The 12,821-nt window shown below is 34.8% G+C and overlaps 1 protein-coding gene across 2 annotated transcripts in view; it reads right to left on the bottom strand.

Moving 5' to 3' along the window:
• Positions 1-12,145, bottom strand: part of LOC128030390 (oxidation resistance protein 1-like) — a 115,798-nt gene extending 103,653 nt beyond the window's left edge. For both annotated transcript variants that reach the window (XM_052617959.1, XM_052617961.1), the window contains exons 1-2: positions 12,075-12,145; positions 3,480-3,545 (exon numbers count right to left, since the gene is read on the bottom strand). In XM_052617959.1, the coding sequence (XP_052473919.1) occupies positions 3,480-3,496 (17 nt within the window). In that variant the 5' untranslated portion in view covers positions 3,497-3,545; positions 12,075-12,145. The remainder of the gene's footprint in view (positions 1-3,479; positions 3,546-12,074) is intronic.
• Positions 12,146-12,821: the final 676 nt, after the last annotated feature.

Raw genomic sequence — 12,821 nt, 5'->3', positions numbered from 1 at the left:
TGCTGTCAGTCAATTCAAATAAATACAGAATGTGCCTGCTTCTCTCTTTTTTTCATTTTGTAGGCTAAGGAATAATCCACATTATGTGTCACCTCAGGAAGTTCTGGATGAAAAAGACTGAATCACACACATCTCTTATACGTCTTTAGGTTCTTACAATTCAACTTCAATTCAACCACCTAATTCCTAATAAAGTTACAGGCCTTTATTTCACTTACTTGTCAAATTCAATTTTTACTTGCATTTGTCACTTGCCCAGTGTTAATTCTGTGCACACAACCACAATCAGCTTCCAATGATTACACGCACCTCCTGTAATCTGACAAACACACTCAGAATTACTCACAAACACCTCCCCTTTATGCCAATAAACCTTACAGAACACCAATCAAAATCCACCTCAGGAAAGGAAACAGCAGTGGACATTAATCTCCACCATTTCTTCTCAGAATTCCAAATCATTACCCATGTCAATCAGGGAATCTGTGCAGCATTCTAGGTCATTCTGCACTTGTATGCCTTTGAAGAAGACTGAATATCCCTTTGTGACTTATACTCTACAAAGGGAAGAACGTCTTCTGCATTTGCAAGTTGCAACTCATCAAGTGCTGGTCAGTGATGTCAGTGTTCTCTTTGACAAAAGTTAGGGAGTTTGATTTGTGCCCACATTACATGGGAACAGCGTGGTGTTGATTGCTCCTGTCAGCGTCACATCTGTGATTACATCTTACATCAATTTTGTTTCTGTCAACAGTGGCAGGTCTAGAAGGGGCATCAGCAACAAGCATGTAATCAAAGAAGATGGTAAACTTTAGGGATGCACTGAAATTAAAATTCTGGCTGACACCAGTAAACTGATAATTAATTTTATGTCAAGGCTGATAAATAAATACAAAGTGAAAAATAAAACACAAAAAATAAACAAAACAAATTGTTTAAACTCTTCATAATAACAATATAAATTATGTGTGTATATATATGAATTTTAAAAATAATTATATTTATTATATTATTATACTTGATATTCAAGATTACATTTTTGGGAATTTAGATTTGTTTTAGATGGTGGCAAAAGCAATGTAAACACAAATAGGAAAAATGTGCATGCACAATGTAAATATTGACAAGAAAAAATGTATTTGCCAGCCAGGATACTATTGAGTATTTTTTTTTTTTTTTTTACAGTCATTACATTTCTGTTAACTTCAAATTCAAAATGTAAATAAATACATATGCAAAACACCTGAAAAAATGCAACATGCAAAATCCCTTCAAATTAATACAGTAAGTTGTTCCCTATTACTACTGATATTTTTACAGTCTATAATATCATACATTTTTGTTTTATACAATGTAAATATTTTGAATACCAGTCAATTTGCATGCGCCTCTGTTATTCCCACACAAGCAAAGTAAATGATGGAGCAAGTCACCTGCTGACATCTTTGTGTCAAATTAGCAATCATCTTTAAAGTGATTTTAAAAAAATTTTTTCAATTTCTCAATGAAATGCAAGCTCTCTGTGATACTATAATGCCATTCTTATAATGCCATTAAGCCTGACAATAAGACATCCACAGCATCACTACCTCCTACTCACTGTGGCTCAAGAGTCTAACGCAATACTGCTTTATTATTGTGACAGAACTCACCGACAGCAATTAAAACCTTGTACGTGACAGACTGCATCCTAAAAAAGGCTGCTTCCTGCTTAAGGTGTCTACTTCAGTCAGGGCAAAGGAATCACACAAGGATGCACAACTAAATTAAACTATAATGGGATTTGCTTCAAAACAAACCTGGAGGGTGAACCTTCTTACTATTACACGAGGTCAACTGAATATTTGCTGGATTTTAAGTTACACTTTTTCCTACAGGAGGTCAAGATGATTCCGTTGACCGCAATGTGACGACTGCGTAATGAGTCCTGTGCCCGGGGCATCAGCGGACGGGTTTAGCTCTTACTGTCTGAGCTTGTTTCGGAACGTAAACATTGGTAAGTCTAATTAGAGGAAGCCTTATCTGTCTCCCAGAGCGCACACGCATTACTGCGACCGCAAAGAGAACTACGGCTCATTTTTCATCAGAAGACTGATGGCAGGGCAACATTTTTAATGAGCTGCTCCGACTGTAATGCATTTAATAAACAATCCCAGTGATGAAGGATTCAATTTTAATTTCCTGTTACAGTTTAACAAGTGCATGTAAACATGAGCTACTAAACTGCTGAACCCAAACTATAAAAGGCTCTATAGTGTATGCAGCTTGGGTCAAAATCATGTGTGTTACCCTTAATAGTGTTGGAAAGTGTTGTCATTTCAGTATTAGGGTCATTAGTTGGATTTCCACCCACATATTGTTCATGCAAATTTTGGGATATTGCATAAAAACACTGAATGGAAATACCAAGATAACAAGAAATACAATGGAAATAATTTACAAAATAAATTCCCGTAAACAGTCATGTGACTTAAACTTAGGAGCTGCTAAAGTGGATATGTTTTCTTATTTAAAGCTGGCATAAAATGAAAACTCAACTTATATATTTTCAAAATGCATATCCTATACAAAATGACAACAGTCTTATTCTATAAAATCAAATATAAGAGTATAGTAAAAGGTGTATTTTTGCATGTGTGCAACCCAACGTGTCCTTATGAATCTCTTTTTTTTCACTCTTGTATTTAATGCTGTCCAATGTCATCAGCTATACAGAATGGGTTACAGGGCTGACCAACAAAACACATATCTACATGACTAACAGGCATGCTTTTCTGATCTCTGATTCTGTGATCATTGCACAAAACCACATCTAAAATGCCAAACGAGCATCTCATGAGAATCATCGCTTGAGAAAATCGCACTTATGACTAATATGATCAGGGTTAATTAGTAAGTAGGCTGAAATCTGCACCGTGTGTTCAAGAACATACTGTGGCACTCATGACAAGCATGGAGGTAATTTTGTGCAGAATAACAATGTGATTTCCTGAGGTCACAGGAGCTTTTGTCAATTTTGTGCATCCTAGTGGATTTCTTTACTTCCACAAGCTACGAAATACATTTGTTTGAGGTGTCAAACTAATTTTGTGTCTGTGCCGTGTCATATTCATAATCATAATTCTGTTAGATGAAACCTGGCTTGACACTGAAATTTTTTTTGCTATTGAGCTTCAATGAAGGATATCTTCAGACTGATGAAGAAATGAAACCTACAGTATGTTTTAGTACAAAAAACTGTCTTCATTTCTCATAATATGTCTTTAAAGGACAAGTTTTCTTTTTTGAAAAAACAAACAAACATTGTGGCAAAAATGTATAGGTGAATCCTACATTCAGAAAAAAATGCAAAATTATAACACAAACTCAAGTAAATGTATTTCCATTAATGTGCAAGTGATTTATCAAGCCCTTAAAAGCCTAAAAGTTGCTGTACTTTTTCATAAAGGATCACAAAAACAGACCAGGGTGGCTCTGACCTTTTGGTGCTGAACATGTTGGCAGGATGCTCGTCTCTGACTCAAAGGTTTCCTTCTGGGACAAACCTGAGAAAGTAACCAGACACAGAAAGGATATTAAGAGCAGATATGTGAAGGTGACCTGAGCCCAAAACATTCCAAAACCACACTGAGTTTATCCCAAAAAACAAAACCACATTCAACAACAGATTCAAACACATTTACAAGCTTGAGAGCTGCTAAACTAGAAAAGCTCTGAGCGTAGGGTAATCTTTTATCACATATAAAGAAAAATACCACATATGAAGAAATAATGACCTCAGAATTATTATTTTGGACACATTCACAAATATGAAGCGACCAGTGGATAAAGAACAAACTGGCTGATTAATGTCTGACTGAAGTACATTGAGCTTAATGATCTCAAACGCTCTCATTAAAGGCTTAGTTTAATAGTTTCTGTGAGCTGATGAATAATTCATTTACACACTGGTTGAATGTTGCGAGATGTTTGCAGAGTGTAAGCTGTACTCAATCAACTGACAGAAGGAAGAGTTTGCAGTCCTCTACATCTGTTAATTGGGTGAAATTTAAAAAGTGTTGTCAATGCTGCATGGCCATTCAAGACAGATTACCTGTTGATCTCTTTGCAGTTTAAAGTGTATACTGCCTATTTTAAGTGATGTAGCCTCCAGGCTATGGGTACTCTTTAATGCAAAGGATACGGACGGGGTGGTAAACGTCATCATTAATGTGCTTTGTTGTTTTATTCCTTTTAAAGTCACAGGCACACAAAACATTGGTCTATTTTGAGAGCTGTGTGTTGTGGAGTTCTGGGATTCCACAGAGAGATGGCATTGATGAACAGGACTGAATCATGGGACTTTCTCCTGCTCGGTATTCCACTTTCACACTCTGATCTTCCCTTGCTGGTTTAATCTAGTCTATTTTTAACTTAACACATCTGAGACACGTGTGGGAGGAGATGTGAAAAAAAAAAAAAAAAACAGACAGCATGCTGAAGAAAGAGAAGAGTTGTATTCATAAAAGCTGTGGTTTCTGCAGCAGGTAGAAAAAAATCAGTTCTTTTTGTCATAAACCCACAGCCCACAACAGTAACGGAAGCAGAGGTCTCTGCTGAGGGAAAGGTGGCACGTTCAGAAGGTCATTTCATTTTATTGTATTTCCTCTTCTCCGCAGTGAGTCATCCCTCTGGTCCAAGCGTTCAACAGATTTAGAGTGATTTCATCAAAAGCCTTTCATCGCTCCAAAATAAAGTGGCAAGGACTGTGTGTGTGGTTTCAGAGGGCAGTGGCAAGCTTGTAGAGGATTGAAATGTAAGGCCCAGGAAACACTACAGGACAGAAGCACGGCGCCTTGAGTAAATTTAAAGACTCAGTTTATACAACTAACTACAGAGTGGGTTGACTTTAAACAACCATCCCAAAAGTACCATTGTTCTTCTACATACTCACACACAAAGCAACATTGCAAGAGTTCTTGACAACATCAACAAAAACAGAGAGGAGGGTTTGCGGTCATTTTCTTAAACAGAACAAGAAGATAAACAATATAGATGGGACAGCGACTGGGGAGATGTGGGCAGTAGCTTGCTGGCACTTTGAAAGCTTGTCTTTTTTTTTTTTAAGTTAGTGTCATTGTAAAGATGTAATATTCTAGAAGTCACAGATTTTTAATGACCAGCTGAAAGGGTCGTCCCTCTAGACTTCATCTGGACAACCTACTGTTGAAGGGTTTCAGTCACCTTAGAGCGGCCTGCCATCTCGGAATCTCAGTGAAGATGACAGGAATGCTGCCAGTTAAATGTCTGTCATATAATTAAAGAAATTAGCACCTGGTGTCAGATTAACACCAATCAATTGGAGGTATCTGTAAGTGATCTCTTATTTTATCAATTAAGTTTTTTTTCAAATGTATCGTTTAAGTTTTTTATACTGTGCTTCAGAATACAATTAATTTATGAAATTTGCTTTAAAAACTTCCCTCTCTACTCCTGTTAGGATAACTTAAAATAGAACTAAGCAGTGACCTTGAAATTTAGGAAATACACACACACACACACACACACACACACAAACAATGGGGGGGGGGGGCATCCCATAGGTGTAATGGTTTTTATACTGTACAAATGATATATTCTATGGCCCTACACCTAACCCTAACAGGATACTTGCATTTTTACTTTCTCAAAAAAAAAAAAAAAAAATGTAAAAATATTCTGTATGGTTTATAAGTGTTTTGAAAAATGGGGACATGGGTTATGTCCTCATAAGTCACCCTCTCCTTGTAATACCTGTGTCATACCTATGTCATTATACAAAGTTGTGTCCTGATATGTCACAAAAACACACCGACACACACACTGACACACACACACACACACATACATATCTACTCAAAACTTATGAATGGTAGTGTATTCAAAAACATTAGCCATTGTGTAAAATTACTCAGATTTTGATCATCCAACCCCACCATGGTCTGTACATGTTTTAAAAAAAAATCAAGGTACTTTTCCAGGAGCTGTTTAAAACACTTGCTTAAATGGAACAAAGATGTACAATATTACAAAACAAATTCTGATTAATCCTCATTCTTCTCCAAAAATCAGCAGCACAGAAACGAACACATTATGCGTGTCGTGTGATGGCGTCACTGTGCGTCTGCAGTGAAGTGACTCATCCTCCACTGCGCTCTCATCATCCTTTACCTGATTCTTACAGAAACTCTTTAAACCTGACAACATCTCCAGGGACTAATCGGGGTCAGATGAAGCCTACAGAAACACGACGTGATTAAGGAAATTCTCCTCGCAGTTTGCAGCAGATGTGTAAACAGCCCTGCTGTTGATTCTGAAGGCTCTGTTTACACTCATTCCAGAGGTTCAAATCTCATCACAGGCTGCTGCTGTTCTCTGTTCATTGCCTGCCATATAATCAAGAAATCAAAGCACAGGGATGATTTGCTCATGCAGATTAACAAATAAAGACCTTGACAAACACTGCTGATTCTACAAACATGATAGATGGAGTGAGTTCATCTAGACCTGTATAAATCGCTATCTAAAGACAACATACAAGACTGATATCCTAGTAGTTTTGCCAGATAAATAGGGGGTATAGATTTAGGAAAATATATTTAGCTCAATTCCTCTATACACTGTTTCGTGTTACCTGGTCTCTAAATTTGTTTTCACACACGTCCATAAGAACAGATAAAACACATAAACAAACGTCTTGAAAGAAAAGCTTGGCTGTTTTTCATTTACACAGAACATGATAAAAACCTGAAAATAATGGTTGAGACAGTGGTTGGAGAGAAGAGGACAGGAGTTAGATTTTTTCAGGCAAACATATTTAAACATGAAAGAGTGACTAGCTTCAGTCTTGTAGTTTGTGCATGGCTTGAGGAATCCAACAAATACAAGGTAAACTCCATCACAGTAAACAAGACATTATGAAATTACAATTCTTACAATTTCCCAAGGCAGAATGCAAATAATATTTTCTTTCAAATCAATTGCGTGTTCACATGGTTATGGAGTAAGTGAAAAACTGAAGGGAAAGTTCTGTGTTGTGATAACTGAGACACACTGGGATTGTCTGAGACCTGCTCGGGATATTCATTTCAAGACCTTGCCACCCTTGAGAAGACGAATGTGTTTTAATTCATTATTAAACTGTCTTCACACCTTTGATTTCCCATGATGCAATTCCTTCACATGTGTAAGAGTTTTTGTGCTGTTTTTCTGGAATATTCTCTGTGCAGTTGATTATTCATAAAAATCAATAACAATAACTTTAATTTCGAGATTTCCAGAAATATTATATATTCAAATAAAAAAATAAAATAGTAAAAAAACAATCTTTTGAAATGAAACTACTTTTAGATTTTAGATACTTTAAAGCATTTTTAGATTTAGATTTAAATAAAATAATTTTAAGAAGCAAAATAGCCAGGTCAGTTTTGAAAGATGTAAATTCAAAATTCAGATTTTCTCTCTCACAATTAAGACCTGTGAATTCTGAGATATAATTTTCCTCCCTTTTTTCTCCTGTTGCAGGTTTGAGGTTCCATATCAGGTTATCAAAATTATTGTTTTTCTAAAAGAATTAAAGAAAATAGTAAATCAATAAGTTCGAAATGTACTGCAACTCCTTGTAATATTAGCTCCAGTAAATACATTATTAAATCTATAGAACATAAACAGTGCTATAACCTTGTAGAAATGTGAGCGTGTGCTCGAGCTCCATTCCCGTTTCTGAACACAGATGTGATTGTTTGAGCTCTTGGCAAGGTGGGACTCTGTCAGTCCAGCTCTGGATTTATTCTGCTGAGTCATAACACAAAATGATATTATGTTGACAGAGACAAATGCCTCAGGAGGCAGAGCTCTAAAATGACTTTGTTCCAAGGTAAATTTAATCTTGAGTGCTAGATGCATTTCGATACAACAGAGTCCTATAAAAGCATTTCATTCCAGCTTTGGTGTTGGTCATGTGCATGTGGATTTTGCCAGTTGTTTGTCAGGTTTATCAACATTGACTATTAAGAGCTGGACGTAATGCACATTTAAGAGGGAAGTGTTTCATTTGTGCACCACAGTACATAGTTTTTTTGGGATATTTTGTCATCTGCATGCCAAATATCTATGAAATCATTTTCCATTGCTCAAACAATGGTTAGTCATATTTCAAATTAAATTTGCTGAATCAGAAAATGCACATGTCGGGAGAGAGTAATAGCTGCTGCTACTAATTCAATGAATGCTTAATTTCTGAAATCTGTTCCGATAAAGAATCTAACACACCTACATAATGGAAGAATACATTTTCAGCAAATGTTCACATTTGGCTGTACTATTCCTTTAATGCCTGAAACACGAGAATAACATGTGACAGACCGGGCTGCAAGGGTCAGTCGCTGCATTACTAGGGTTTAAAAGAGCAAATCCCATCCCTAATCTACAGATCACACTACTCTTCTTTTTACACTGTGAATTTAAATCTTTCACTGGTCCTTCAGCACCATAAACCACTGGTCATAACTATTAAATATTATGCAATTGATAACACTTTAGTTTAAGGACATATTCTTTGACTAGTTGCTTGTTATCACATATATTACTAGCATATTGTCTTAAAAAGCACATATTAATGCTTTAACAATTTAATTTATTAATGCTATATAAACTTAAACCTTAACGACCCCCTCAGGTGAGCGTGATTTCACCAAGTACAACATGTTCCTGGATCAACATCCTTGTTGACCCTGGAACAATATTCCAATCAACCAATCAGAATAGAGATATAACTTTTCAGGAAATATCTGTTTTTGGCTTACAGTCAGGGCTAGGTGCTTCTACACTCTTGTTAATCAGCTATCATTTCCCGCTGATTTTAGGAATAAATTATGTGTAAGTTTAGGTTTAGTGGTAGGGATTGGGTCTATAATATTTTTTATCAAAAATGATAATGGGAGGACCATGTACGCTGGTTTTCCTTCTTCTCTCGGGGTGTCCCAGTCAATGTGCTTCTAAGAATTCCTCATCAATGATTTGTCTAATGTTTATTGCTTTTTATGTTAACTAATTAAGTATTAAAAAGATAGACATATGTATCGATTGCTGGTGGAATCAGTTGCAAAATAGCACAAATGCTAACAGGATTACTGTAGCATTGTCATCACTAACAGATACTGATATTAAAGCTTAGACATCTTCTCCTCATGAAACAGAAACATTTCTAATCAATTTTAATGCAGTCCAACACAACAACCCTTTTTAAAGTCTTGATATTTCAGCTTTTTCCATCTGTCACATAAATCATTGACTAGTTTGTGTCAGCCAACTATTAATTCATTAATGAAATGTAGCTGCATGATATATCACTGTAGTCTTAACCTGTAAAGATCCCATCACCTGGAGGACTCCAACAGCCTTCTTTGGATTTAGGATTAAGACTGTTATGCAATACCATGAGCTGACAACAGTGCTGTAGAAAGAGAAAGAAACCTAGTGAGCTGACTACATAGGCAGCATTTAAAGTATGGTCCAAAAGGTAGACAGCATGATTACGTTAATTAATATTATTCAAAAGGAAGCACTGTATGCATCTGTTTTAATGTGCAGTAAAGTAAGCGATCCTTCATTTTGAAAGAATCTGAGAGAGACAAGCTGTCATGATGCTCAGTCTTTCATCTGACTGTGTCTTTCAGTGAGAATGGAGCTGAATTTTAATTTCACTAAGAGATGAGAAAAGGATCCCTGTGCAATTAGAGAAATAGAAAATAAATGGTGTGTGAGGACATGACATGATCATGACATTTGAAGCTTTTAAAATCTGAATCCAGAACAAAATAAGAACGAATAAGTTTGGGGTCGGTAATATACACAGCCGTTTTCAATATAGATAATAATAAGACATTTTTCTTTGGCACCAAATCAGCAGATGATTTCATTTGAATGATTTCTGAAGGATCATGTTACTGTTTTACTGTATTTTAATCACATAAATGCAGCTTTGGTGAGAACAAGAGCTTTCCAAACCAAAAATTTGAACCGCAGTGGAAACACACACACACACACACACACACACACACACCATGATTAAGTCACAGAAGGAAACAGTGAAGATCATAACTGATCTTCCAGTGGAACAAATGACTGTAGGCTCGATCAGTCGATAAAGCGTCTGTCATTTTAGTGTCGTGAGAAAAGGAAATGGCTGTCAGGATTTCTACCTTTACATTTTATCATAAAATGAGCACCTATATTGGCTGTCCTACTCCAAGGCTCTTATTAAGAGTGAGATTTATTATCTGAAACATTACTGTCTGTCAGAGTGACTATGTTCAGTATGAACTGAGAGGAAGAATATGTTCATTATAGATGAATCAAATCCTCTGGTGGGTCTGCGCTTCTCTGAATATTTAATGTGAACTCATATGTCAAAGAATACTAAACTGTACTGATTAATATTCACAGGTTACACATAACATTGATTTTACCACAGGTAAAGAGTGTTCTTAAGAACTACATAAAGCAGACTTAGTTCAGGCTTAATTTCACAATGCACTGCTCTGACATTATCAGCATAAAACTGGTGTACTGTGAAGATTTATCCCAAATTTTACAAATATTGTTCTTCCACGGGCTTCAGAGCCATTTTCTATCACCTAGTTTCCTCTGCAATCCACATTTTATACATTACAGACACATTTAAACTCCCCACTCAGAACAGCTTCTTCAATATTTAGTCTATGATGACACACAAAAAACAGATTCAAGGTCTCAAGCTGGCTTTTGATTCTCACTGAAAGCTGGAAAGTTTGTTTTCTAGAAGCACGTCTGTGATGAAGAGCTCCCCCTAGAGTATGAGATCGACTACACACATGCCCTTCTTTAACATTGAAGGAAAATCTGCTTTTCAATACAATGACATGTTGAAATGATCTCTGTCTGAACTCAAGCAGGCAGAACATTTAGCAATGACATCTGCATCATGATGATATTTTAGAAACATTTACTATTTGTACTATTACATTTTTGAAGAGTCCATAAGAAATAAGTGCTATTCAATTTTAAAGACACAGCTGGGATTAAACAAGGCTAGTTGTTAGCAATGCTCATCTCTGATTTCAGTCACAGAGTCGCTCTCAGGGAACATCTTTCTGACAATGAACACAATTCAAGGAATCGATATTTGAAGTAAATTACTCTTAAATGAGTGTGAGTCTTGTTTAAAGTGGATAAGACTGCTCAAGTTTAAGAGGCTGTGTTTCTGTGAGAAGATTTTCATGCAGTGACTCAAACAGGAATTCTCACATGAGAGGACGGGATCTTTTCAAAGGCATCACTGTTTAGCTTTTGAGTTTCTTAGTATAAATCGAACGTAGGATCATTCAAAGCAGCAAGCAAAAGGAAAAGAAAAAGAAAAGGAAAACATCTGGAAAATTATTGTGGATAACAATCTAAAAACATATAATATAATATAATATAATATAATATAATATAATATAATATTATAATATAATATAATATAATATTATAATATAATATTATAATATAATATAAACATATAATATAATATAATATAATATAATATAATATAATATAATATAATATAATATAATATAGTTTTTAAAAATCTCTCTCTCACTCTTTAATCAGTTAAAATGAATTTATATTAAATAAATGAAAAAGGATTAAAAAATTTAAATCACCTCTTAATGTACTACTAATTCTGGAGATAATTTTTTTATTATTATTATTATTATGTTTTTATTTATTTATTTACTTTAATTTGTACTTTTACTAAATCTAAACATCTAGGTTAAGTTACATTATGTTTCACAACACCAGTAAAACTGGGAAGAAATGTCTATGATACATCTGCAAACCACAGACAGTGATTCCAGTGTGTGCGGTTTCTGAACATGCAAACCCCTCTCAACAACCAACAGACTCTACATACATCAATATCATCATGTGTGAAGTGAACTCTTTTATCATCCAGGTGTTAAAGGCTCTCCATGCCACAGGATGCAGGGGCTAAACAAGCATGAGACAGAGAAGAGAGAAAAGATGGGACTCACTCTTAGAATGAAGCTCTTTCCATGTTGGTCTCTTGTACACAGATGGTTGTGATGAGTTTATGCAGCCGGTCACAGTACTGCGCATCTGTGTGCAGGATGAGAGACACACAGAGTAATCTGACCTTCTGAATACAGACCAAACCACTGACAGGGGGAGGAATGGATCATACTATATGTCAAATACACAGGGAATGATTTATTTACAAAGTCCGTCTTTTCTATATAAGAATAAAGGTTAACATAATATGAACGACATACCAAAATATCAATTTTATATACAATTGTACAATAAATATGTACAATTAAATAAAATCATTCATATATATATATATATATATATATATATATATATATATATATATATGTGTGTGTGTGTGGGTGTATGTGTATGTGTGTGTGTCAAATAGGGTTTTATAGTAAAAACTAAAAACTAAGCTAAAATAAAAAAATAAAATAAAATATACAATATTATTTCAACAATTAAGTATTAATTAAATCGTTGTACTTAAAGAACTAAAACTAAACCTACAAAAAAATAAAATAAATCTATATAGACAAAACAAAACAAATTAATAAAACCTTAACTCAAAAATGGAAAATATAAAAATAAAAATGGAATATCTTAACATATCATTTTATTAACAACAACAAAAAAGAACAATATATATATATATATTTATAACATTTGTTTTTATATATAGAAATAAGTATGAATTCAGTAATTAAATTTCATTGTTGCATGTTCTT

This window comes from Carassius gibelio, chromosome A16 (genome assembly GCF_023724105.1).
Source record: "Carassius gibelio isolate Cgi1373 ecotype wild population from Czech Republic chromosome A16, carGib1.2-hapl.c, whole genome shotgun sequence".
Lineage (NCBI taxonomy): Eukaryota > Metazoa > Chordata > Actinopteri > Cypriniformes > Cyprinidae > Carassius > Carassius gibelio.
This window is presented reverse-complemented; position numbering and strand designations above follow the sequence as displayed.